The sequence below is a fragment of the Rhinolophus sinicus genome, linkage group LG12 (assembly GCF_036562045.2).
Source record: "Rhinolophus sinicus isolate RSC01 linkage group LG12, ASM3656204v1, whole genome shotgun sequence".
Taxonomy (NCBI): Eukaryota; Metazoa; Chordata; class Mammalia; order Chiroptera; family Rhinolophidae; genus Rhinolophus; species Rhinolophus sinicus.
Window position 1 is genome coordinate 47,681,337 of NC_133761.1, and position 26,577 is coordinate 47,707,913.

At 37.0% G+C, this 26,577-nt stretch overlaps 1 protein-coding gene across 12 annotated transcripts in view; it reads left to right on the forward strand.

Annotated features, from left to right (window-relative positions):
* RYR2 (ryanodine receptor 2) overlaps positions 1-26,577 on the forward strand; it is a 567,150-nt gene that overhangs the window by 494,304 nt on the left and 46,269 nt on the right. For 3 of the 12 annotated variants that reach the window (XM_074316766.1, XM_074316769.1, XM_074316768.1), the window contains 10 exons: positions 448-501; positions 1,745-1,768; positions 9,982-10,038; positions 11,172-11,271; positions 12,441-12,520; positions 14,576-14,652; positions 15,471-15,544; positions 17,394-17,411; positions 25,244-25,324; positions 26,131-26,219. In XM_074316766.1, the coding sequence (XP_074172867.1) occupies positions 448-501; positions 1,745-1,768; positions 9,982-10,038; positions 11,172-11,271; positions 12,441-12,520; positions 14,576-14,652; positions 15,471-15,544; positions 17,394-17,411; positions 25,244-25,324; positions 26,131-26,219 (654 nt within the window). The remainder of the gene's footprint in view (positions 1-447; positions 502-1,744; positions 1,769-9,981; positions 10,039-11,171; positions 11,272-12,440; positions 12,521-14,575; positions 14,653-15,470; positions 15,545-17,393; positions 17,412-25,243; positions 25,325-26,130; positions 26,220-26,577) is intronic. The other 9 variants (XM_074316771.1, XM_074316774.1, XM_074316776.1 and 6 more) reach the window with 5 other exon arrangements.

Below are 26,577 nucleotides of genomic sequence, written 5' to 3' on the forward strand. Positions count from 1 at the left end.
CTAATTAATGGAATCTGCTTTCTATTAATTTTTATCCATAGTTATTCCAAGTATCTGTGTTAGTGAGTTGTAATGGCAGCATAAAGAGAAAATGATGTTTGTAAGGCTTATAATTTGGTTTGAATGAGGCAAATACATGAACAAGTAGTATGTGTAATATGATATTGCCCTCTAAATATGAGATATACAAAATTGGTAATTTAACGTTTTAATTTTGTAAAAGCACAGTAAAATTTTCTTTCAGGTCATGAATTCATTGATGATGTCATCTAAACTTATTGCACCTAATATATTACATATATTTAAACAATGTCAATGATCAATTAATGCAAATGATTTGGTATCTAAGCTGAATTATTTTGTACTATCTGCCTAAACATATTCTAATCCTGTTATCCTGTTGACCTTGGTTTTTTGTGTTTTTTTTAAAATTTTTTCCTGCATCAGAGTTGTCATGATGAGGAAGATGATGATGGTGAAGAAGAAGTGAAGAGTTTTGAAGTAAGATGGATCTTTCTAGATTTGTCTTTTCCAACTTGGAAGTATTGTTTCATACCTTCTAACTGACATTTATGTTTCTTGCTTCATGGCTTATCGCAGCTTATTGTTTCAAGGAACTGCATGTCAGAAGCTGGAGGGACAATCTGAGTCCTAACATTTGCTGAAGTTAAGACCAAGGGACATAGAATAGTTAAATAATCAAGTGAACCCATATGTTCAGAATGAGTGCTCCTGAGACCCCTCAGAGATGAGATGGCTTCAAATTGTTCTCATCTCAGTGAATGTTGTGATCTGAAATTTCCAACAGACACGTGAGGAAAATATTGATGAACAACATGACATTGAGTTCTTAATTAAACCCATGGTTTGCTATGTTATTCTGTATTAAAGAAGTCAGAAAGATTTGACTTCTTGTGACTTCTGCCCAGTTAGGTCACTCATTCCCTGTACATATGTAGATGGTGGCACATGGTGTGGTTTGCTTGCATGAAATAGCATACATGCCTAGGACCATCTTTTATTTTACGATTATTTTCTCAAATGTTCTCAGCTTTTAAATATCTGCATAATTTGAAATACTGCTCAATGTTGACTAGACACAAGGAAAGTAATTATTATTTCCCCCTTTGCTTAGAATGTACTTTTGCTTTTTATGAGAAAAACTAGGTGTTCTAATTACCACTCTCCTTATTTATTTTTTCTGTTTTTGTTTTATTTTTATTTTAAACTTTTCAAAAAGAAATTAATTGGAAGAAAATAGATTCTTTTTAATTTTGAAATTGTTCTATTGATGTACATGTCTGGCCTTTGAGCTACAAGTCTGGAAATATATTAAGATCCAACAGTAATTATTTAATTAAAGTGGACGTGCAAAAAGGTGGAGGTGAGGACTGGACATAGATAGTTAGTGCTTCTTTCAGGAAGAATTTGATGTGAGCATTTCTACTGTATTGAGTCAGTGGGTAAAAAATACAAAAACAAACTCATTCAAGAATAACCCATGACTGCTGCTGGCTGAGAAAAATTCCCTAATGTTAATTTCTTATACGTCACTATCATCTTTTCTAATGTATGTGTAGTCTGTTCTCAAGTCCATCTTTATTATAAGAAACTAAGGTAAATTAGAATGGGCTGTGAGCAGCAAATGACATTATTTTTCTGAAGCGCAACCACTTGTGGTCTACCAGCTGTCTTCAGAGCAATTGTTTATTGCTATTTTGCTTCTGTCCTCATCCTTCCTAAGGTCACAGGATCCCAGCGCAGCAAGGTAAACTGTATATGTGTGTGTATTTGTCTGGGTCTGAGTTTCGGTTTCTGTGACATTTACCTTTTTGTTAGACCCAACATCTCAGATTCTTTTGTAAAAAAGGTCTTGCAATCTTTCTACGAGTTTCTAGCGCCAATGCAGTTGGACTCTTCAGTGTCCCTTCCTTGACACAGGTTTATTCTTGCGATTGAAGTAGCTCATAATTTGAAATTTTATGGTGCATGTTAACCTTGATCTGCACACTGTGTTGGGATCAAGGAGACCACCCCTCGTAGGTGGTGAACTTTTAACCAGAGACATCGCAGTGCAGCGTTTGGTCTCATCCCTCTTGATGTTTTTTTTATACCAGTCTCGTCGCTTGAAGAGATATGACAAATGGCATTCCTGGTAACATTGGAAATAATTCTGCTTTTCCATTGTGCTAGTGATAGCTGCAATTAGTAATTGGAGATTTTATTCCACAACTTCAACCTTGATTTTAACATTTCGTTCTAGGGAAGAACTTGATTATTTCTCTCTCTTAATATTTTGAATAGCTAAGCATTTATAAAATTTGCCCAGAGAAAACATTTTGACCTACAATTACAAAAATAATTTGAGATATAAAAAATGAGACATTATAAGGAAATTTCTACAAGGAAAAAAGTAAAACTCAAGAAATATGGAAAGCAGGGTGGGAGGAGAGTGCTAAAATGCCAAGGATTTGCCAGGTTTTCTGCCATCACATGTATGTTTCAGTTATATGCTCCTGTTAAAACTTGCCTGATTGACTTTAGTGATTTAATCCCCTGCTTCATCTGTAATATATGTAAATATACTTTTCCAACAACTATTTATTTAATAATTGATTGCATATTTAGTTATTATATATGACCATTGTTTAGATTTGAGCCACTTCAATATTAAAACTATTAAAATGGACAGTTAAATCTTATAAAGAGGCCGATATTAATTGAAAGGGAAGAAACATTTTAGCAATTACCCAAAATGGTAATTGCTAGAGTTGAATGCTATCTTTACCTTGGAGTTTTTCATAAGCCAAAGCAAATAATAATAGTAACAAATAAATGATAACGTTTCAAGTCAAATAACTTTATTTTTCTGAGCATGATGGGTTTTGCGGTCACCGAGATTATCAAACAGATTTGGAACCAGAGTAGACCACATTTTTAAACCACGATTTTGCAAAATATACAGAAACATTCCTCACGTGGTTGCTTCTTCTACTGCTGTTCTCTTAAATCGGAGAGTATGATATTAAATGATAATGCAGTGAAAGCATTTCTGTGGAATACTAGGGTGCTCAATACAGATTTACTACTTACCGAAAACACTAATTTAATGACAGTGGAGCTTGAGTAGCCAGAGGTTGCCTTGCCTCCGAGAACAGCTTGGTCAAATATGAGGCAAGTTGCACTTCCCTGGCAGGTGCCCAATTCCTAATTCACAGGTGAATTTCCTGATGAGTTCCTGAGGTTGTATTAGTCTGTACTATTGATTAAAGAGATCTTTTCGTCTTAAATACTAAATATGTCTGTGGTAGAGTTGACGTTCAGTGATAAAAACTTAGGAGAATAACTTGTATTCTGTCCCAGATGGGCCTCAGGTGTATCTCAAATGACATCATTCCTAAGAACCCAGAGCAATTCCCAGCTTGTATTGCTATGACCATTAAGTACGAAGGAATCATCTTAGATCCATAATGTCTTAAGGACTGATGTTATGCAGTGCTACCCTCTGAGAATAGCACTATTGTCTGGCCCCTCCAGTGATCTAATTTTGAATAGAATCCATTTTTTGGTAATTCTGTAAGAATGACCTCGCTCTAAGATGTCCCCTCTTCCATAGCTACATAAGCAGATCTTTGAAGGGTTTTATTTTGTTCTGTTCATAGGAACACAGCAATCTCTTTTAGAAGGTCTTCCTGAATCTTAGCAAAGAGAGCGCTTACATATAAAAACATTGGAGATACCACTATGGACATAAAACATTGAAACCATTATTCTTTTTCTCAAGAAAATGTACAATGCTTTGGTTCCTACTGCAGACGCTCTATGGGGGGAAGGAGGAAGAGATTTTGATGACCAGTGTTCTTGAAAACTCATCCCTTTTGCTGCAACCTGCCAACTGCATTTTTATGTCATGAAATTGTTCAGCTCAAGTGAAGCCCTCATGTCATAGCCCAGGGTCCCTAGGACACAAAGTCCAGAGATTATGTAGTAACACTTTATGGGGTTGGGGGTGTTGCCATCCGGGGAAGCATGAGTAAGGGAAAAAGAACTGATGATACAGGGAAGGACAGAGTGCAAACACAAGGTAATGAATGCCTCCTGAGCTGACCACGGCTACTCCAGTCTCGCCAGCTGCTCGGTGGCATCAGATGCTCCCAAAGAGGCCATGTGCACCATGGGACAGCGCCTCCTGCGGAAGGGTGGGCACTTTATCTGGTTCCGGCCCACCTCCCGTGTCTGACTGGTCATAGGGATTTGATTCCTTCCTGCTTCCTGCTGATACTAACCAGCCTTTCCGTGCAACCCCTGGGGAAGTCAGAGCCAGCGTGGGTCCAGCCCGCTGAGCATCTGGGGACTGCAGTCTCTCCGAATCTGTCAGCATGGGGTCTCCGTAGTGAGTCGTAGCATGGTAGCAGCCAACTTTCATAACCACAGTAACACTGTGAGTCATTTCTAGAGCCACTCTGGCTCAGACACAAGGCAAGTAGCCAAGGCTTGGAGAGAAGGGGAGTTGGGCAGGAAAGAGTACTGGTCCTGGCACGAGGAAGGTTCCCAGAAAGCACAGCCCTCTATATCATAGATGGTAATTCGTGCATATGAGTGTGTGGCCCTAAATAGCAAACTGTATGGAAGACATATATTTAAACATATAATTGTGCATTTTTTATGTGCTCAGTAATTTGACTTCATGTGCTGTCATTTAAAAAATAACCCCAGTAGAAGCTTATTCTTCACAGCATTGTGTGTAGAAAATGGGATGCAGTGAGTCATTAAGACACTCAGATGGACCGCCTGCGTTTGAATCCCAGTTCCACCACTTAACTGTGTGATCTGGAGCCTTGGTTTTCCTATCTGTAAACTGGGGCTAATTAGAGTATCAACTTCCCAGGACTGTGATGAGGATTGAATTAGTTCATACATCTGAGGCATTCAGAACATGACTTATCATAACAAGCCCTACGTGTATTTGCTGTTATTATTACATTTGATCATTTTCACTTCCCTCCTAAAATCAAGTGAGGGAAGTCCACTGAGCAGTGTGTGCAGTGTGGTGAGCACAGCACCACCAGGCAGGGTGCCTGTGTTCTCATCCACATGCTGACTGGCTGACTGCAGCTGGTCACATTCACTTACTCTGTGCCTCAGCGTTTGAGCTTTGAGCTAACAGCTTCGAACTAGATGTTCTGAGGTGCAGGGGTCATATCCACCTTTAAAATGGTCTGATTCACTGCTCAGGAGTAAGTTGTTTTCATTTTCTGGGAAATTTCCTAGTTCTTTTAAATGCATAAATATTGATGGAAGCCTACACATATTCATTAGTTCTCTTCTGGTCTTTTGTGGAGAAGCAAAATAAGAAAATAAACCTGATGTTTTTTGCAGAATGAGAATGTCACAGTAAAAATGTTTGATAGAAAATAAAGTCTAGTGTGTGTGAGTGTGTGTGTGTGTGTCTCCCTTTTCCTAGTTTGGTACTTAAAATATCACACAGTCAGACAAAGGGGAAAAAAGTGTCAAGGGATGAAAAGTGTTTAGGGACACCAAGTGGAACCTTCCAGAAATGAGGTTACTCCAGAAACCCATGCCTTAGAGTTCAGCTAGTTTGTGCAGGTTGTCCGCCCTACTGATCCAGGCTTTGCAGCAGCCAACATAAAATCACATTCATTTAACAGTTTACTATGTTAAGAAGGTAAAGATAGTCATCTTGTTTGGGAGGAACAAAAATTCCTGAAGCAATTTTACCCCTGATGTTCTCTGTGAAGAGGACAAGTGATATAATGAAAAAGGTATTCAGAAATTCAGTGAAAGTATTATAATTACTTGAGAACACATACAATAAAGTTCATCTGAGGATGGCTTCGCATTAGATGAGTACCAAGTGTTTGGGAGAACGGAACGGCTATGTAGCCTTAAGACAGTCTCTTGAGAAATCCTTCCATCAGCTAAACAGGAGACACTTGGTAGGGAATTTGAGACTGTACCAGTGCGTAGAGTACAGCTGTTTCTCAGGAGTTGATCTGGGGTAGGGTTAATGACCATTTTTGAAAACTTAGAATTGCAGACACTAGAACCACTAGGATGGGGAGATCTCACAATCCAAATAATGAGTTGTTATGACCCATCTATGATAAAATTGATTCTAACTTCTCTTTTTCCCACAATGAGTATTCCCACATTCTGGCACCTTGGTGATCTAACCATACTTTCCTATTATTAGAGGTTATCAATCACTGTACTGTTCTCATTCTCTCTTTTGTCAGGCGATAGTAATAGAACTGCATAGCCCTTACTTTCTGTATGGAAGGCAGTAGTAGTGCTTTTAAAGCTTAAAAAAATTAGGTAAACGAAGATTGTTTTAAATCAGTATCATGCTTGGGATAAACCACATTCTCTCTAATGATAAGTCAAATCAACTTCACTAATTTGATAACCTCTGATTTTAGAGTGACTCATTATTTCCTCTCCTTTTATACCTTGTTACTGAAGCTCTTTGTGATAGAATATGAATTTTTTTATCTGGACCCTAAAATAGAAAACTGCTTCAGCTCTGCTGCGTATTATTGCTTTAGCAGAGTATTAATTAGTCCTAAATATGTTGAATCCAGGGGGAACAATATTCCAACGGAAGTATTGATGATACAGGAAGACGTAAGCCATAAAGTCACATGCAGAGCACATCAAAACTTCAGAGTCTCCAACACGTTAACTGAACTCTATTTCTCTGCTTTAGTCTTTGTGTCATCTCTGAGCATATATTAGTAAAACTTTGACATTTAAACAAAGTTTGCTTTGGGTAAAAACATATTTTTTTCATTATCTCTCTCTCTCTTTCTGTTAAAGAGAGAGCATTAGAAACTATCCTCATCCTGTTGAGAGGTAGAATCTGGAAGATGATTCTATTATTTGATAGTTCAGCAGCAAAGAAAATGGGTGATGAAAAGTACAGGCAAAAAATTAAATGAGCCCAAAACTACAATTTGAGAATTGTTACTTGTTTGTATGTATATAATTCTAAACTTCTCAGAGCATGTGCTGAAAATGAACTAAATACATTTTTCACATGTACTAGCTTTTACAAAGGAGAAAGCTCTTCCAATGGAAATATAACCTTCGTAAAATTGCAGATTAATTGTACATGCTGCATATCACATTATTTAGTTCATACATTCACATTTTCTGGAACATTTATTATGTGCAGGGAACTCTACTGGATATACAGTCCATGTGCATGGGTGTTGTAGTTCAAACAAACAAACAAGCAAACAAAGCAAACAAAACAGCTGTGGCCCCTGTCCTTAGCGAGCTTCACTTCTAGGAAACTCCATACATGTTCATTTAATTAAAAAACATAAAAGGTTGGGGCTCCATCTATTATTAAACAAAGGGATACTTTTCTAAGTGTTTTCCATACAGAGTCGAGTCTGTATGAACATGGCCACCCAACAATTTTGGAAGCTGGAATACAGAACAAAATTAATTGAAGTGGAGAATGTGACTCTTATCTCTACTCTTGCTTTCCCTTAGTCTGAGTTGGTCTGCTTGTGTTGTAAACCAAATTATTGGTACCATTTCACTGTCATCTTTGTCCTCGTAGTTCCCCAGTTCCATCTTCTGTATTTCAGTCTTGTCTTTTCTAGTAACATGGAGTCAGCGTCACCTTGTAGGGTATGAGTACATTTAAGATGCCAGATAAGAATATTTAATGACTTACAACATTAACATCCATGACTTCTAATTTTATTAAATTACAAAAAAGATTTTTAAAAAGAACTTAGTTCCTGGAAATATCTAGTAACTTATAACTAGCTTTCACATTCAGTTTAAGAGGAAAACATTATGAAAACCTTTTCAGCAATTGCTGAAGCCTTGGAAATACACAGAGAGAGAGAGAGAGAGAGAGAGAGAGAGAGAGAAAGAAATAGGTTCATTTGGTGTGAAACACAGACTATAAATTGGTAGCCTCAGCCTGTGACGCACATGTTACCCAAATGTCCCTGTAACTGAAGAAGGTCCTTCAGAAACAATGTGAATTGTTTTACTGTCATCAGGCTGCCTTGGTTTAAAATACCTGCTCATTTCCATTATGGAGATGAACGATTAACTTTATCCATCAAGTAGCAAGGGACATGCTTATTCTTTTTATTTCAATATTTTTTCTCATATAAGGCAAGTTGTTGAAGAACTGAATGGATGTTTTTTTCCAGTCCTTTCAACTCCCCTTTCCCTCCATTAAGTGCTAAAAAAGCTTGAGGACTCTTAGCCAAAAATGGAAGACTATTAGCAATTTTAGGGCAAATTTCAGTTATACTAAAGCAAAGCATGATGCTCAATACTTCCATTCAACCCCTGTGACTTGATCACCATCTGATTTATGACCACCATTGACCTTGAAAAGACCAAGAGTCCTATTAGGGAAACAGCTGATACCTCTTGGTTACTCTTGGCAATCAGAACTGTTTGCCTAAAGGAAAAATTCTAATTGTGAGGCTGCTCCTTTTCTTTCCTCCCTTAACCTTTCTTTGTAACATTGGGATAACTGAAAGACTAAGCTGCAGGTTGAAGGCATAATGTTTATTTAAGACCCTTTGGCAGCGCTAAGCAGAATCTAGGGTGAGGTGGGGTGAGGAACCCTACCTGTCAAAAGGTGCTTTGAAGGTGTGATTTCCCTGAGTAAAATAGTTTTAAGAGATCGGTCTCCAATTTGCTTAAAAAGGCGAATCTGCAGTAAATTTGAAATGGAAGTCTTTTTTCTTTCCACCTAATCCATCATTTTATTGTCTGAAAACTGGTTTAGTTGCCAAGATTCTTTTTTTTTTTTTAATGTTGTGATAGAATTTTCAGTGATGAGATTGAATTACATACTGAGAAGCAGTTGTCCAGGGTAAAGCACCAGAAAGACTGATATTGAAGATCTCCTGAAGAGACCTCCCAAACCACAATCCACCACAGAGGGAATTTGGAGAGGTCCACCTGACCCCTCCTTAAGAAATACTTCCTGCCTCTCCATCATTATATCATTTTTAGGTCAATACTTTTTTCAAACGAGTATCCTCATCACCCCTGAAATACTTATTGTTATGGAAACTTAGAGGCTATATAAGGAAAATGAGAGTGATCTTTGCCCATGGAGTTTATTTTATTTTCATATAAAACTAGGGAGTTTCTTTTTTAAAGAAGATAATATGACTCCTGTCTATGTTTTGATCCTCTGGACCGCCATTCGTCCTATGTGATGTAAGTTACTGAAAAGGATTCTGGGACCTTAGAATGTATTGTACAAGTTTTTCTGGGAGATCTTTGAGCCGGCCTACCTACTTTTAGAGCACAAATGGCAAAGGTCATTGTTGTTTTTGTTTTTGTTTTTCTTCAAAAATATGTGGCGTGCTGCCATCTTCGATCTTCTTTGGGTGTCCTGATTACTATCTTTATGTTCTATTGGGTCAACGGAAGAACTGTTCTTTCTAACTCGCTTGCCTCTGTCATTGATGAAAACGATAGGGCAATACCTAAGCCAATGATTTCTTATCACTGTCTTATTGAAAAACTCTCTCACAAAAGGAGTTGGTAAAGCTGGCAAGCAAAATTCCAAAAAAATAGCTCTGGCAATGGGAGGACAGTAAAAGATTGTTGGGTCTAAAAGGAAGTATCAAATGTTGCTCACCGATATTCAACAACACCTGAAAAGCAGGTGAAGGGTCCTCTTTCAGTTTTTCTGAAACTGTGTTGTAATGACAATATGGTTTTGTGTGTCTGTGTGGTTTTGTTTTCGTTCTGTTTTTGACTTCACAGGAAGAGGTTTAAACATGAAGGCAAACCTTTTAGATGTCAGCATGGCTACCTACAAAGCAAAGCTGCCTTTTTCTTTTCTTTTCTCTGCTTCCATTTAGGCCTGTCACATAATTTAAGAAAAAAATAAAAAATTTAACCACAGGAACGCTAACTATAGTGTGAAAAAAAAAACCCTGATCGATTTTGTTTTCGCAGCACGATAATATCAAAGATTTAAGAAACCATTTTGCCAGCATCGGCGAGAACTCTCTGGTAACAGCATAAATGTCTGTGTCGGTTGCTTTTGGTTTAAAGGTTTCTTTTTTTCATTTGTTTGAGCCCATTTCTTTTCCCCCCTCCTTTTAGTTCACTTTATTTTTCATATTCTGTAACTAGCAAGCCTTCATTTTTTAAACCTCTTCCATCTTCCAGTGTCTATTTTCCGTACTTTGGATGGAAAGTTTATGGCGGCAAAGCTGTCACTCTGGCTACTTCTGCTGCAGCTCTTCCTGCTCTGAGGTCATATCTGTTTTGGCCGTTGTGTTTATGGACATGATACTAATTGACTGTTTCATGTCCCATTGACTAAGCTTCTCTACCACGCCATTTGATGGACTCGCTGTCATAGGGCTCTATGCAACTCTCATTCTGCAACTTATACTGCTTAGTTCCGTCTCAATTCTCCAGCGAACTGGATAGCTCAAGTGAATGATCCTATCAGTCTTGAACTTGCTGTGCCTTTATATTTTCTTTTTATTTTCTTCTTTATGTTTTCAGTGGTAGTTTGAGTGGGAAAGAACAAACTCCAGCCATTGCTCCAGCAGCATCATGCAGTATTGTTTGTTACCGCCAGAGAATACAAAATATAAAGGCACATTGCTTCTTTTATCCTTTGGGGAACACTGGGGAGATCTGTATATCATAAGTCGCTACTTAGTTGAAACCTACTTTTTTTATCCATATCAGCTTTCAATTTTGCTTAAACTCCCAACACGTCTCAGTTAACGTTTTTCTGTCATTCAGTGATAACTTCAACTCGAGCCATTTGCTGAGCAGTATCAAGTTATGGCCATGACACGGGAGATTATTTAAAATGTGGCAAACTTATGCCCAAATGTATGATTGAGAAAGTGCAAGTTTCAATGATGAAGTACAGACTTCAAAACTATGATACAGGCTTTGGACTAATCAAATCATTAAAATTGAGAAAATCCATCCTGATCAACCAGTTGAAACAAAACCAAGAGTTGACTATGTTGACGTCTATATAATAACATTGTTGGTGTTGAAATGGTCCATAATGTTGACATAGAGCCCATACATGAAGAGATGACTAAAAATATGGTTTATAGAAAGCTACTCACTTACTGATCGCCACAACATAAATGGTTGGGGTTTGTGTTCAGGAAAAAGAAATGGAGAAGCAAAAGCTTCTGTACCAACAAGCCAGGCTGCATGACCGTGGAGCTGCTGAGATGGTGCTGCAGACCATCAGTGCCAGCAAAGGTGAGTCCTGGTCACATCGGGAGTGACGTTCTTAGACTTCCTCTTTCCACTCCATGAACTCCCTTAGTTCAATTCTACTGACTTGTTTATTGCCCGGAAGTTCTGGTTCATGACTCGGTCAGGTAACTTAACAAATGGGAGCTCTCATTTACTGAGTCCAATCTTGACTCTTTTTTTGACTCTTGACTCTTTTAATAAGTCTTATTAAAAGACTTATTTTATATCTGTTCATGAAGTTTTGGAAATGCTGTTGTGACACAGCTCTAGCAAAATCACATAACTTAGGAGGTGGACAAATGTTTCCTATAAAAGGCCAGATAGTAAATATTTTCAACTTTGTGGCTATGTGGTGTTTGTTACAGCAACATGAAAGCAGCTAGAAACAGTATGTAAGCAAATGGTGTGGTTGTGTTCCAATAAAACTTTATTTACAAAAACTGGTGATGAGCTGGACTTGGCCCTCAGGCCACAGTTTGCAGACCCTTGATATAAATGTGTAGACTTTTACAGTGAATCCTTTTTAACAATTAAAGTAGTAGTATATCTTTTAGTAGCCAGCCATTTCTGGATGATTTTTCTTACATTAGTAATATTTTCTTTTTGAAAACATTTTTACTATAATTTGTAATGGAGTGGAAAAGTAATGGTGGTACACTCTGTTATTAAGCACTTCTCTCCCAAATATGGAGATTATTCCTATTTCTAAGATAAGTACAGTTGAATAACATTCAATTAAATATAACATACCAAATGATAGTCACCTAGTTGGATGTAAAATTTTGTCATTATTATCTGGATAACTTAAAATTGCGACTAGTCATCTTAATAAAGTCATCCTAAAATAAAATATTATTTTAACGCACATGGTTAGCTTTGCATTTTAATATTTTAGGCTTCACTAGTTCAAAATCAATTATTTCTTCCTATTCCTTTTTTTCTATGTCCTCATATAGTTTCAGTTTCTGGCAGAATTTGCTAAAAACATTGATGGCAAAATATGCATTCTTACTCTTTTCATATTTTTTGGCATATAAGTCAGTATGTCCCCCTCCACCGTTATACAAATTTGTAAGGGTTAATGATAATTTGAAAGTGCATGTTTTGAGGTAGAATAGGTTAATGTAGCAGGTGAAATGATGTAAGAAACACTATTTTTTTATGTTTTTAAGGTGAAACTGGACCAATGGTAGCTGCTACTTTGAAACTTGGAATTGCTATCTTAAATGGTGGGAACTCCACAGTACAACAGGTAACGTCTTTAAGCCACTCACTTTTCAAACAATGGACTGTACAGTCCTCCTGTTGAACTACTTTAGTCATCCTGAAAGCACTATTAATTAGACAAGTTTTCATTTTCTATGTGAAATATGTCTTTATTTTATGATCATGTGCCAGCATCCAAATATCTTCTAGGTAGTACACTGAACACCCCACATGGGCACTCACTGTCTTGAGTCCGAAGTACTGCCATGTGATGTCCTTACTTGCAATGTTGCATTTCACGTGACTAAGACCCTGTCAATCAGCTGGCTTGTCGCATAGTGAAAAATATTCTTACCAAGAGCCTAATCGGGTAATATGTTTTGTCATGTTAGAGCTCCTATAAATTGATTCTCAGGATTTGGTTGTGTGTTTGGTACAAAGCCTCCTCCTAGGTAACATGGGGGCAGAATGCATCTCAACTTTTTCTGTCTGAGTTATTTCACTTAGCATAATAATCTCAAGATCCATCCATGTTGTCGCAAATGGAAGTATTTCATCTTATAGCAGAGTAGTATTCCATTATGTATATATGCCACATTTTCTTTAACCAATCACATATCAAAGGACACTTTGGTTGTTTCCATGTCTTGGCCACTGTAAATAATGCTGCAGTGAACATCGGAGCACATATATCTTTACAGATAAATGTTTTCAGATGTTTTGGCAGTTTAGTGAGGCCTCTGGACTCCTCCCGGGTAACGTTACTGCACAAAGTAACATACTGCACAAAGCAAATATATTGACATGTGGTTATGAAAATATTATAAAACAGGTTTCGATAAAGTAATACGAGTTTTTTAAGAACTCATTAAATAAAAGATCTATTGCCTGGTCTAATCGTTGTTGAGAAGAAATGGTTAGTCTAAATGTTTTAAAATAGTTGCAATAATTGTAACGTGATCTGAAAATACCTGAAGTTTCTATTGGTGACAAAATCATAGTGACTGTTACATCCTACTTGTGTTGTTGCTTAGGTGAATAGTTGAAAGTAATGCTAAGTTTCAGTTAGAAGTTAGTAAAAATAAAGATGTCTTTCTTCCCCATCCAATTTATAGATGTCTTTTTTCAAATTTCCATAGTAAATGACTACATGACTTTAAAAAAAGGTAATACACAGAAAACATGCCTAGTCTCTCCACAATGTTTGTCAAAAAATAATTTTCTATTCTCTTACGTTTTATTTCAAAAAGACCTTAATCGTATGGTACAAAAGTTCAGAAATCCTTGGAGCCAAAAATAGCCTGGAGAGATCATGTAATGATATGTGTGCTTGTCGCCTACATAGGTCTTTTCTTTTTTCTCTAAACTTTCAGATACATGTTTCACCACTTCCCTTTGACCCTCTTAGGCCATATTCCTTTGCTTTAAAAGACCAAGGATTTAATAAGTGCTTCCCATTTGATTAGACCAATAAGTTATCACCACTGCCAAAAATTTTATTTTTTTATTTTTTTATTTTTTATTTATTTACTTTTTTTTACCTTTATGTTTAACCAAAACTTTGACCACAGAATCTGACATCATTCTGAGAACAGACAGAGGAGAAATTTAATAGTCATACGACTCCTACCATTCCTTGGTTTAGAGACTATGGTAACGGAAACCGAACTTCTGTCTGTAACCTTAACACATCGTAGTCACAAATCTTGGATTGTAGTACTATTTAAGAAACTCACTTTTGTATGGAGATCTGTGACTAGCATCCAGGTGGACCTTCTCCCACTATACGTGGAAGTACCTGAACTTCCAAATGCTTAGTGATGAGAAGAGAGCTGAGAATGCTCCCCCCTGAGGTTTATGATGCTTCCGCTGTTTGTGTAGAGCAGAGCACTTGTCCCAAACCATGTAGACACGTGCCACTATCTTGCTTTGACGTGCTTGTTACTATTCCACGGAAAAGATGACGTCAGTAATATCTGTATGCACTAGTATTTTATCTTTATTCCAGAATAGACAGCATGTTTTTGTTGTTTCTTTACTTATTTAACCAAAAGAACAAGAGTCGTGCTCAGTGGCCGTGTGGTTTCTGTATTTCCTGTAGAAAATGCTCGACTACCTCAAGGAGAAGAAGGACGTGGGCTTCTTTCAGAGCCTGGCGGGCCTGATGCAATCCTGCAGGTGAGAATGCACCTCCTGTGTCACTTCTGTTCAGTGGTGGCATCGCTCAAAGTGTTTTCCATTATGGACAATAATTATACATAGAAGAACTTTTAATGATGATAATGATTTTTATAATTTAATCATAATTTAATGATCATAATTATTAGTGATTATACACTTTAAAGTGGGACAATAGGTAGTGCCTTATTTTCTCTCGTTATTAGCTTTAGTAATGTTTTAATTACTAACTTACTTGATGTTAATAATGAATTAAAATGGTCTTCCCAGTGCGTCAATGGAGACCTTGCAGAATTAATGTGTGTTCTGCATACCTGAAAATGAGTAATGTCTGATTTTTAAAAGAGAAACAAGAAAACTCTATTTAGTTTCATTTGAAACCTTGTAGACTGTTTCTCATTTTTCCTAAGTAAATGATCCTTAACCAACTAACTTATGATAATTGCTTTTTATTTTTTACAGTATTTACAATCAGTCAGACAGCATTTGACTAAGAAACCTGACCCACACTTAATGAAATAAGCTATTCCAACTGGAAGAACATGGTTATTAGGATTCTATTTGAGTATGTCTGCTAACTTTGCGATGTGCTCCCAAGGTTAAAGCCTATTAATCCTTATGTTTTGACTTTCATGTGGGTCATTTCAGCACAGGCTCTGGGGAGAGACGAATCTGCTGCTAGTAATGTGGCAGGGCGTGTTTCCATTATGGAAACATTTGCTTCATGTTTCAAGTTATACATTTTTCAAACATTTGCTCTCCTGAAGGAAGAACATTTTCTGTGAGTTCTCTGACTGTGTCTCACCCTGTCATTGTAGTGTCCTCGACCTAAATGCCTTTGAGCGACAAAACAAAGCTGAAGGACTTGGAATGGTGACAGAGGAAGGATCAGGTATTGATTACGTGAAGTAAAAGCGTCACCTGTCCCCCTTTCTTTCCTGCGTTGAGTCAGTTATCAATTATCTTTTCAATACAGAGAGATAGATACAAGGTTATTTTTAAATGGACCTAATGCTTATGTGACTCCTTTAAACGTTTGTGATTGGACATTCATGCAGGTCATACCCAAACCCAACCTTTCGTGGTGGTCATTGCCTCCTTTTTGTCTGACCTACGGTCATGGCTTTTCCCCTAGTTGGGCGGTAGATGAAGAAGCCTTATTAGAGAATTATCTGTAAAATGAGAAAGCACATGGATGAACCAAATTAGAGAATGTTGGTTTAGCTCTCAGGCTTTCAGATTTTTCTCTCTCCTTAGGGTAGCAATGCTTTCAGATCATTCAAACCACCACTATTTCCACTGTCTCCTCCCTTTTAGCAGTTATCCTTCTGTCTCATGTATCTAAATGTCTTTGCAAGTCCAAATTGTTTGATGGAAGACATTAAAGAGTAATGTTTGTGTTTAAAGAACTCTGATCACATAATTTAAATGGGCGCAAAATAACGACTCACATAACCTGAGTTTTTCTCTCTCTAGATAGGTGTGTGTATAAACTAGAAAAATAAGGACACAATGTATTTAAAGTAGAAATAAATGTTTTTGCACATTCGTTTTAGTATTTAAGAAAAATATCTTCAGTATTTTTGTTTCGACTTTTTTTTTTATTCTTTTGTGCTTGATTTTTAAATTAATTTAGTTTTAGTAAGGCCCTATGTATTTATCTGTTTTTGTTTGTTTGTTCTGGTTTAGAGTTATCAGTATATTAGTTTTGGACCATTAGGTCTTCTATAAAACTAATCTCATTCAAAAAATAAATTTTTCCCATCTGAGATTTGTATTCTGCTTGCCTTTCTGAAATAATTTAGAATTAACTAATCTCTCTCATTGTATCTGTACATTTTTGTTCTCAAAATAGGAAAAAAAATAGTTGCATACTTCTTGATGTATTTTAGAGATTGTCATTCACACATGTTGTAACACTGTTCTACTATTAATATATAGCTCCTATGTGACTTTTCCTTTTCATATTGTCTGTTGATTGTATAGATTCAGTCACCAAATATTAGTCATACTGTTACTTAATTGTGTTAGCTACCTTCAAGAAAAATCACCAGCAGCACTCTGAACTCACCTAGGTTTTCTGGAAATGAGGGTTGAGGCGGATATCTTTGTTTTGTGTCAACAGTTATACTACCTGGCCTGAGGGTCCCATCTGGAGAACTCAGAGCCACCACATGTCTCAGGAACATTACCTGCCTGCCTCTGCTGAAGTTTGGGGCATTTTCTAGCTGTAAAGTGTCTAAAAGTAAATGAATTATCTGTTCAAAGTCTGATTTACCTGTCTTAGAATTAGAAATCTATTTCATTTTTTCCCAGCAGTCATTACCTAATGTTCCGGAGGCTCTGAATACAATTTCATGATTCATTCTTTGTCTCTGTTCATATCAGCTCCCACCCAGGTCTAACATACCAGGTCTCCTATCTGTTGTCAACCAGACATCGATTGCAGTAACATTTGTGACTCCAAATCAGAAATACTGAGTGAGGGTCACCATTGTGATGTGAGAATTAGTTACCTCTCTCCATGTGAGATTGGTTTGATTTCTTTATTCTTTCTCAACACACACACACACACACACACACACACACACACACACACAAATAATTGCCCAAACTAATTAACACGTTTACTATTATGTTTCCTTACAAACAGCAAAACAAAAACAAATCTCAACTTTCCTTCTTCCCGATTCCCTTTTCTTTTGACTACGGTAAAATGTACTCTGTCCTTCCTTCCTCAGTCATCACTCATGAGCGTGGTAATTATTAAAAATGAGTTGCATTTTATTTATTTGTTCCTTGATTTCTTGTGAGTTTTGTGTACAGTCTTGATAGTGATAGTTTCTGTGCATTTTTCTTCTTTTAGACCATTTTCACAAGTAGATTATATCATGTCCACTATTATGCATCCTTTTTGTTATTTTTTGAGTTTATATACTAAGCTTTCCTTTTTTGTTTCCCTATGAGGCTATGCAGTTATTAACATATTGGATATGATGGGGCAACACACATTTAAATTATGTCCTTCAATTTGTTTTTTTCTGTTTCTTTCATTTAAAAACAAATTTCTGGTAGACCCAGTGTTTGCTATTGTTGTGAAAATGGATGGGTCTTGGATATGTGCGGCATATCCCTGTGGCGTTTGTGTCTTGGACGTACTGTATCGTGGCTTTATGGCTACCAGCACTGGAGCATGGGAACTGAGTAGGGGTCCTGGGCAGGCTTGTGCAGACCGCCCTCTTGTCCAGTGGGCATTGCCGTTTCCCTTCCAAGCATTCAGAGAGCTTCAGTTTTTCTCTATTCCTTTGGGAATAAAAAAATCACACATTAAAACCTTGTTAACATAAAAACCAATTTTCATTCTTGAGACTGAATTCAAAGAGCAATAGAAACCATAGCAAGTATTTACTCTTCAAACTCATAAAATAGCAGTGATGGCATTGGTATTTCAAATAGTTTCTAAAAGACCCGATACACAGTGGAAATGAAGACGAGATGAGATTTTTGAGTAGCAACTAGTATTTCAAAGCACTTTAAAGATTAAATTGTGCTGTCTGAATACACCGTTGCCTTAATTAGAGACCTACTAGGAGAACATGCAATGGCAATTCATTAGCTCTATGAACGTTAACTATTTCCCAGATTAAAAGAACACCTATACTAGCTCTCTATCTTTTGGCATATTTTAAAAACTTCTGTTACATGGCCATTCTTCTGTTTTAAGATTCTATGGAAGTTAAGAAAAGTTTTTACCCTCATAGGAGAAGGAAAGTCAGTCCTTCCTCTCAAAATGCACAGAAAAGGCTGAAAAATCTAAACTGTTCATGACGTCCTTGCTTCTGAGTTTGAGGCTCTGGCAGGGTGAGCTCAGCACTGAGAATGTAATCTGACAAAAGTAAATCTTCTGCATCCTGACCACTCTCTTTATTAGGCTAAATCTCTTCCTGGTGATGATATAGTGACCGTAAGTTGTATAGCCCTGGAAAATGTATAACTTAAACACATGAATGTTTTGATACCCACAACCCTCCAATGAGGTATTGTCCCATTGTACTGATGAGGAGACTGAGGTGCAGGAAGATTACATGGCTTGTCCGAGGTCATACAGGGAAGTGGCAGGGCCAAGACTTGTGTGCAGGCATCCTGCCTCCCACTGTTTCACTTACTAATTCCATGAGCCATGTCTCTCTCCCCTACCTGTTAATATTCTTCAGGGGCTGATTCTGTGCCCAGCCTGTTGGCTTATGTAGTAATTTTTGTCCTTTTACCTTTTGTTCATTGCTTCCTTCAAAGACGCCAATCTGTTGCCAGTTTTTGCATTTGTTATTGAAGTTTTAAAATCACTTTGAAATTTTCTATGCTATTTCTTATCTGGTATTGAGATACCATTAGGAAATATGTGTTTCTTTAAGGTCTGTATATAAAGATTTCAGACTAATCATTTATATTCCTTTTTCTACTGCTGTTATTATCACGTTAGTTGGCCCGTATTCCTGTGCCTCCTTAACTAAATTTCCCCTATTTCTATAAAAACCTGGACCTCCCACTTGTATTTTTTTTTCAATTTTTTTTCAGTTGTAGTTGACATTCAGAATTATTTTATTTTAGTTTCAGGTGTACAGCACAATAACTAGACATTTATATGATTTATGCAGCAATGCCCCAAAGTAATCTAAAATAATGGTTCTTCAACAAGTGTGTTTGGTAGATTTGTAATGTGCTCAGTGTCGTCTTCTCTGTATATTTTTAGTCATATGTGTTTTAACATATAAATAATGTTCAAAGCCGTAAACCTATGTGTATATTTAAAATTTCATTCCATCTTTAAATTTTTTATGTTTCTCCTCAGAACCATTTAGACTCCTTACTAAATCATTAGGAGCTTGAAAGTGCAATTTTCCTTGTTTTCTTCTCAGAATGTAGTAGGAGATACTGCATTGTATTTTTTGATCATTTTACGGTAGTCCTAGACTTCATAATAAGCAAGATGAAACCTTGAAGCGGATCTGATCAAAAATTCCTCAGAAATTATTTGATTTAAAAAAAAATGTATATAAAACATTAACTACCAATGAACCTTCCTTAATTTCTATCTGTATCTGATAATGTAATGCATTGAGGTTCTTGTAGGTTGTAGTGCCACGTCATGTGTATGTGAAGTTGTAGCAAAAAGGATTAATTTTTCAATTAATCCGTAGAATAATTAAAGCAATCAGTAGGATAATTGTCTAGCCTAGTTGTTTAGTGGTATTTTCGGAGCATATTTATTAGCTATCTCCCAGCCTGGATTTTCAAAGCAAGTGCAGTTCAGTGCTAACACCTGGGTTCTGACCACACACCTGCCATTCCCGTGGCTAGACTTTCTCTTCAAGGAAAGCCCGTGCTGTTGGTTCATGGCACTAAATATGTTTCCTTAACATCCTTGCGCAGTTTTTAAACTTTGAAGCCCTCATATGAATTTCAGGGGCTATAATGTGCTAGACCCCGTCCCACTCAGTGGCATTCCTGAGGAACTCACTGTTGTGTGGACAGACGTGGAAACAAATAATTTCACAACAGCACTCTATAGGTTTGCGATGAAGTATGTAGCTGCCAGGGGCCTGGGGAGGTATCACCATCCAAGTAACCTATGGCTTGAAGTAGAAGTTTATCTGTTCAGATCAGGGAGGCAAAGAAAGGCCTTCCCCTAGAAGGGAATGGCATATGTAGAGTTTAAGGGACAAGCCAATGATGGAACTGTAACATACCTAGTGTGGCTGAAGGGACGTGAACAACAAGAGGGTGGGAAGATGATTTGTGGGAGGCCTGAAGGGTCTTCTGTGTCCTGCCAAGGAATTTGCACTTTCTTTCTGAGGCCCTGGAGAGCCATTACATGAGAAACACATAAGTGATACTATGTGTTGGGTGATGATCCATGTGGAATTTAATTCCTAACATCCAGTGTTGAAAAATGCTTCCAGTAGAATCCACGAACATTGCAGCCCACAGATTTCTCATTTCTCGGTGAAGCTCATATGCTAACCAGACATTGGTCCTCCAAAGAGAGTGACCAGTAAGATTTCCTTTAGGGCCGTTGGGGAGCTCCTAGGTTATGCTTAATGGCAGATTGCAGGGAATTCTTGAAGTATACTTTTCATAATTACCATGGAAGAAATCTGTGTATCAGCGGAGTATTATCGTTGCATTGCTGACAACTGTGTAGGATGACTGTCACCGTCTTAGGGCCAGGAAGTCAGTTAGGACCTTGATGGGTGGAATGGATGAAGGACAATCAGGAATTCAATTAGCATAATGAGAGCTGATGGGCAATAAGAGGAGGTTATAGGAGAAAGAATCTGCCAATCACATTTGAAAGCGAAGGGATTTTTTTCGCCCTACAGCTAACATGTACTTTAATCCTGTTATCCATGGGACATACCTCATTTATTTCATATAGTGGTCATTTTCATTGTCTTGAGGTTTCAAATAGGGATTCTTTTTATGCACTGGTGTCAGGTTATTACCTTAATTTAAATATCTGCACTTAATGGAATTTATAGATTATCATAGTCACAACCCACTGAAATTCTCTATTTTGGAAATCTAGATTTTCGAATTTAGGACTTCACACCACTGAAACGTCACAACTATTCCTATTGTGCTTTGCGTATTTCAAAGCAGTTGTACTTGTTTGAACCAATTGGATTCTCCCAACAGCCCTGTGAACTCAGGAAGTCAGATATTATTAACCCTCATATAAAATGATGAAACAGAGGCTCAGAAAATTGACTTTCCCAAAGCCACACCTCTAGAAAATGTTTTCTTTGGGCTCTGGAATTGATGAAAGCAAGTAGGAGTTCACACTTGAAATAACATATACCTAGTACGTGTAGTCAAAGATTGTTAGCCAAACATCATATCGATTACCGAGGAGACCTTTGTGAAGTTTAGAAACTATGGCGTAGTGAATTCAGAAAGACCATATCATTTTGAAATTATCTGTCATTGCCTGTCTCTCCCCTTAGACTGTCTTTTTATCCTACTAGGTACCTAGCATACAGGAGACACTTAATGAATGTTTATTCAAGTTTACTGGATTCAGACCCTTTACCAGTTAATAGTTGTAGTACATTAGTCAAGTTACTCAATTTCTCAGTTGTTTACTGAACTACCCAAGGGGATTCATATCACCTAACTTACAGGATTATTGTAAACCTGAAATGAAATGATGAGAAACTATATTTAGCACAATACCTGGCATACTATAGTCTAACTAACTAAATGTTCATCGTGCATCCATTTTTTTTATTATTTGTTAGTTGAATTGTGATATGATTTAAGCAGCCACATTTAAGCCATTTATTTAAACCATCACATTAAAACTACCCACGTGGAATCAAACACCTGACTTTGCACTGTTTAAAAATATTGTTTGCCTTAATCCTTCACTTTTGCCTTTATACAAAATAGATATTGAAGTCCTCTAAAGATCAGTTAACCAGAATTATTTCCCCCAAGGCAGTGGGGTACTCTTGTTTCCATTTAACTAATGTTTACAGGGAATTCTTTGATATAACCAGTCTGATGGTTCCTGCTACTCAGCCTTTTAGCTTTCCTTTACTGGAGATACTGACGTGAGAAGGGAATCTTAGTCTTCTGAAGTTTATTGAGAATAATTCTATTGTGTGTGTGTGTATATGTATACACACACACACACTAGGTAGTCTTTTTACTTATTACATTAATTGTATTAAAATTATTGATCATTTTAATTTTAATCATTACCGTGTTTCCCCAAAAATAAGACCTAGAGGGAGCATTAGCACTAACGCATCTTTTGGAGCAAAAATTAATATAAGACCTGGTATTATGTTATATTATATTATTTTATAAGACCTGATATTATATTATATTATATTATATTATATTATATTATATTATATTATATTACATTACATTATATTATACTATATTATATTATACTGGTCTTATATTTATAAGACTGGGTTTTATATTAAAATAAGTCTGGGTCTTATATTAATTTTTGCTCCAAAAGATGCATTAGAGCTGATGGTCCGGCTAGGTCTTATTTTCAGGTAAACACAGTAACAGTTAATAACAATTAAACCAGATTTGACTGGATATAAGGCCACACACTTTGGGCCATGACCATGGATGTTCTAAGTAATCAATAAAAACAAAGTTGTTTTAATTGAACTCAAGCAAATACTTGTGTACTTTTCTATTAATCAGGTAAAGCGATTGTGAGTAGAACAGTGACCTTTAAAAGTGTGTTAGTTAACTTTATTAGATTTCTAAAATAGGAGTTAATTATTACTAGTAGCCTGAATAAATAAGGTCTACCTTATATTATTTCCAAGTGAGAATTTATATTTTTGAGACTATTTTGGTCCATTAAAATTAAGATAGTTTTTTGAAAGTATAAGCACATGTACTAAATATGTTCAAATAACTATATTAATCGCTACGTAAGCATGTTGTTTCTAGCTTTACTTAGTGTCATTGCCACTGCTACTAAAACTAACCTTTCCACAATTTATAAAAACGGTCACCTAGATTATGAAGAGCCAGTGGGGTGGACAGTACGCGTTATCCTCATTTTGTAGATGAGAAAACTAAGGTACAAAGAACCGACTCATCATCAGCAACAACATTGAAATAACTCTCATTGTCTTACGGTATTAGAAATCATAAGTCCCTTGTGATTAAAAACACAGGCAAAGGAATACTCTTCAGAATATTTACATTTGGCCCTCGTGCAACTATTGCAAATACTGGTTTAAGAATGTAAGAGCACTTTCAACTACATTTTACTCTGTTTCATTCCTTGTTGTTAATCTTAGTTTCCATCTTCCAGTGGAATTTCTTTTGCATCCATCACCAAATGGACTGTTGCTCTTGTAGCAGCTTCAGACATAAAGCCACCATCCATCTCTGTTGCTGTCCCTTCTTCATGCAGCATGGGCAGTGGCAGCATTTTAATCAGATGCAAATGTGTCCATTACGCAGTAGCACCCACTTGATACCTGGTTCACTTGGTGAGAATGGAGGCTTGGCCCTCCTCCCCCCTTCCTGATTGTTCTGGGATGTGTAGCCAGCCCGTCCTTATGTAAGTGAAGTGATTTCTATGCATATGCAGTTGAGAAAATACTGTGTGTGCCAACAATGGCTAAAACCTTGTCCTAAATCAGTGTGCACAGCATTTTTCCGTCCACAGGTAGACAGAGCAATATTGATTTCAATGTTTCCTTTTCTGAATACTTTCAATCAAGGGTTACTCATTTCACACTGAATGTATGAGCATTGAAAGTATGTAAATGTTTATTGATTCTATTTTCTCTGGAGGGGGCATTTTAAATTGTTCACAAGGAAAGAATCAGTCAGTTTATGTAACTAACTATTTTGATTTAAATATCTATTTAGAGACTCTTCTGATTAACATAGCTCATGAAATGATACGACGTATCATTGATGAAGAGTTTAGTTTGTTTATTAGCCTAGACGGTTCCCCCTTTCTTTCCTCTCCTACCATGAATATAAACATTGAGGAATGGGCTTATCAGCCATGTCATGAGATTCCAAACAATGTGCTTAAATTGAACATTTAAACTTGCCACAGGACTGATTTGTGTACCTGGTGATTTTCGTTTGGTCACCAAATATCGTATCTTCCAGGCCAACAGGGAGACCAGTACAGTGATTTTATGTACTTTTTAAAAATGTTTATATTAGTTTTCAAAATGGTTTTGCTTCCTAACCCTCCCATTATATGAAGCCTGTCCCTTTGAAAGTCACAGACTGCAGACTGGTAAGTCCATCAGCTCGGTCATTATATTCATTCATACCTTCAGTTAAATACACGATCACCACATAGTTTTTTTTCTTAACCCAAAGTGTTTGCAATCTGAAAAGTTATTAGTTTTTTAAATACATAAGTACATTCATTTACTTGCCAGACAACATTTTTTTTGTCATTTCCCTTTCTAAACAAATTCATATTCCAGAACATACACTTATGTTGAACATTTTTTCACTGACACTCTGTGCTTTTAAAATCAATCTGCATTTGTGTGGTGCTGTGTTTTTCATTTGTTACTTTCTTTGTGTTTTTGCTTTGAAGATAACTCATGATCAAGATACATTTAAATTGAAATATAGGTAAAATATTTGAGCCTTTTCTGCCATATCATTCTTGCCCCACAAATATACTCAATGTTTAATGATGCAGAATATGCCAACTTAACATTTGGAAGAGATGAGGAACTCATTTCTATACCCATCTTACAAAAAAAAAAAAGATGAAAGAAGAAAGTTTAAATATTCAGATTGTTCCTAAAATGTTGCCAAACCCATGCTGCTACTTTTAACAGACAGAAATCTGAGTTTTAAGATTCAATGTTCTTTTCTGACAAAGAAAATGTGCATCTATCTGCCAAGCGCATGGTCTTATGAGCTTCAGATAGAGGAGTGGTTATGATCTGTGATTGGTTCTGGTTCAGAATGATGCTAGACTGACATGCAAGTTTGATGGAAGTGGGGACAGAGGGCGCGGCACGCTGAGGTGGTTGGTAACCTCTGGACTTTTCTGCAGGAGAAAAAGTTCTGCAGGATGATGAGTTCACCTGTGACCTCTTCCGCTTCCTGCAACTGCTTTGTGAGGGACACAACTCAGGTTTGTGAGACCCGAGGCTGGAGGATGGTATCGAGGAATAAGTGTTTTGAAGTCAGTAATGACAGGAGCCTGCAATTCCAATGATGCTGCATCCCGGGGGTCAGCAAACAGCCCTTGAGTGTCACTCCATATGCACTGGCCCTGTGACATTTTGTGTTGTATTGCTGCCTGAGAGTCCTTTGTAGCCATTTCACTAATTTTTATCAATTGTCCTTACATTAGAGAAGACAGGCTATATAGGTGAAGAAAGATGCAGATTAGATGGGTAGCTATAGCGAAATATACAGCTTTATTTCCTTTGTATCACTTCTCTTTCACTGGGGAACCTACTTCCTAATGGTACTGAGTGTAACATGTTTCCACTCATTGTTTCTGTGTCTAGCTCTCTAACAGGCAAGTGCATCCAGAAAGGCAGGAACTAGATCTTAATTTTCTCTTTGCTTCCCCGGCACTGAGCACAGCACTGAGCACATGGTTATTGAACAAATAATTGAATTCCTGTCTCCTGATGGTTGGAAATCCTTTCAGCCCTTTCCATGCCCACAGCTCTAAGAGCCAGGAATCAGGTGTCAGCAACCTCTTAGACAAAAACTGAGTATGACGTTGTGGGACGTACCTGAATACGTTTATGGGGAGGTCACTCACTTTTCATAGAAAATGTAAATTATTTCACATAAAACTATCAGATAAAACAACACTCTTAGCCACAATGATTTTGCTGGAGACATCATTTACTTTGGGAGTTATTCGAATAACTCACTGAAACTTTTGAAGGAGCTGTAATACCATCTTTTGATCTTACATAGATTTTCAGAACTACCTGAGAACCCAGACTGGCAACAATACGACTGTCAACATCATCATCTCCACTGTTGACTACCTTCTGCGAGTTCAGGTACCAGCTGCCTTACACCTTAGTGACAAGTTAAAGGGGGTGGTCAGTTGAAATAATGCGGCAGGTGAATATGTTAAGGTGACATGGTTTGATGTGTTTTGATTTATGACGTGTCAAAAGTTTTTGAGGTGTTTTGTGTTTTATCACAGTTTCCATCAAGTCTTGGGGTGAGGCTGCCACTGTGGTCTGTCTCTGATCGTGGCCCCTCTTTGCACATTATTTTCTTTCTATAAGTGGGTATTTTGTTTACCCAAAATGTTTCAGCTTGATGGCATTTTACATTTTATTTTCATTTTGTAATGCATGTGTATGCTTTGCTCCTCTGCAGTTCATAGATAAATGGGATGGGGGGGATATT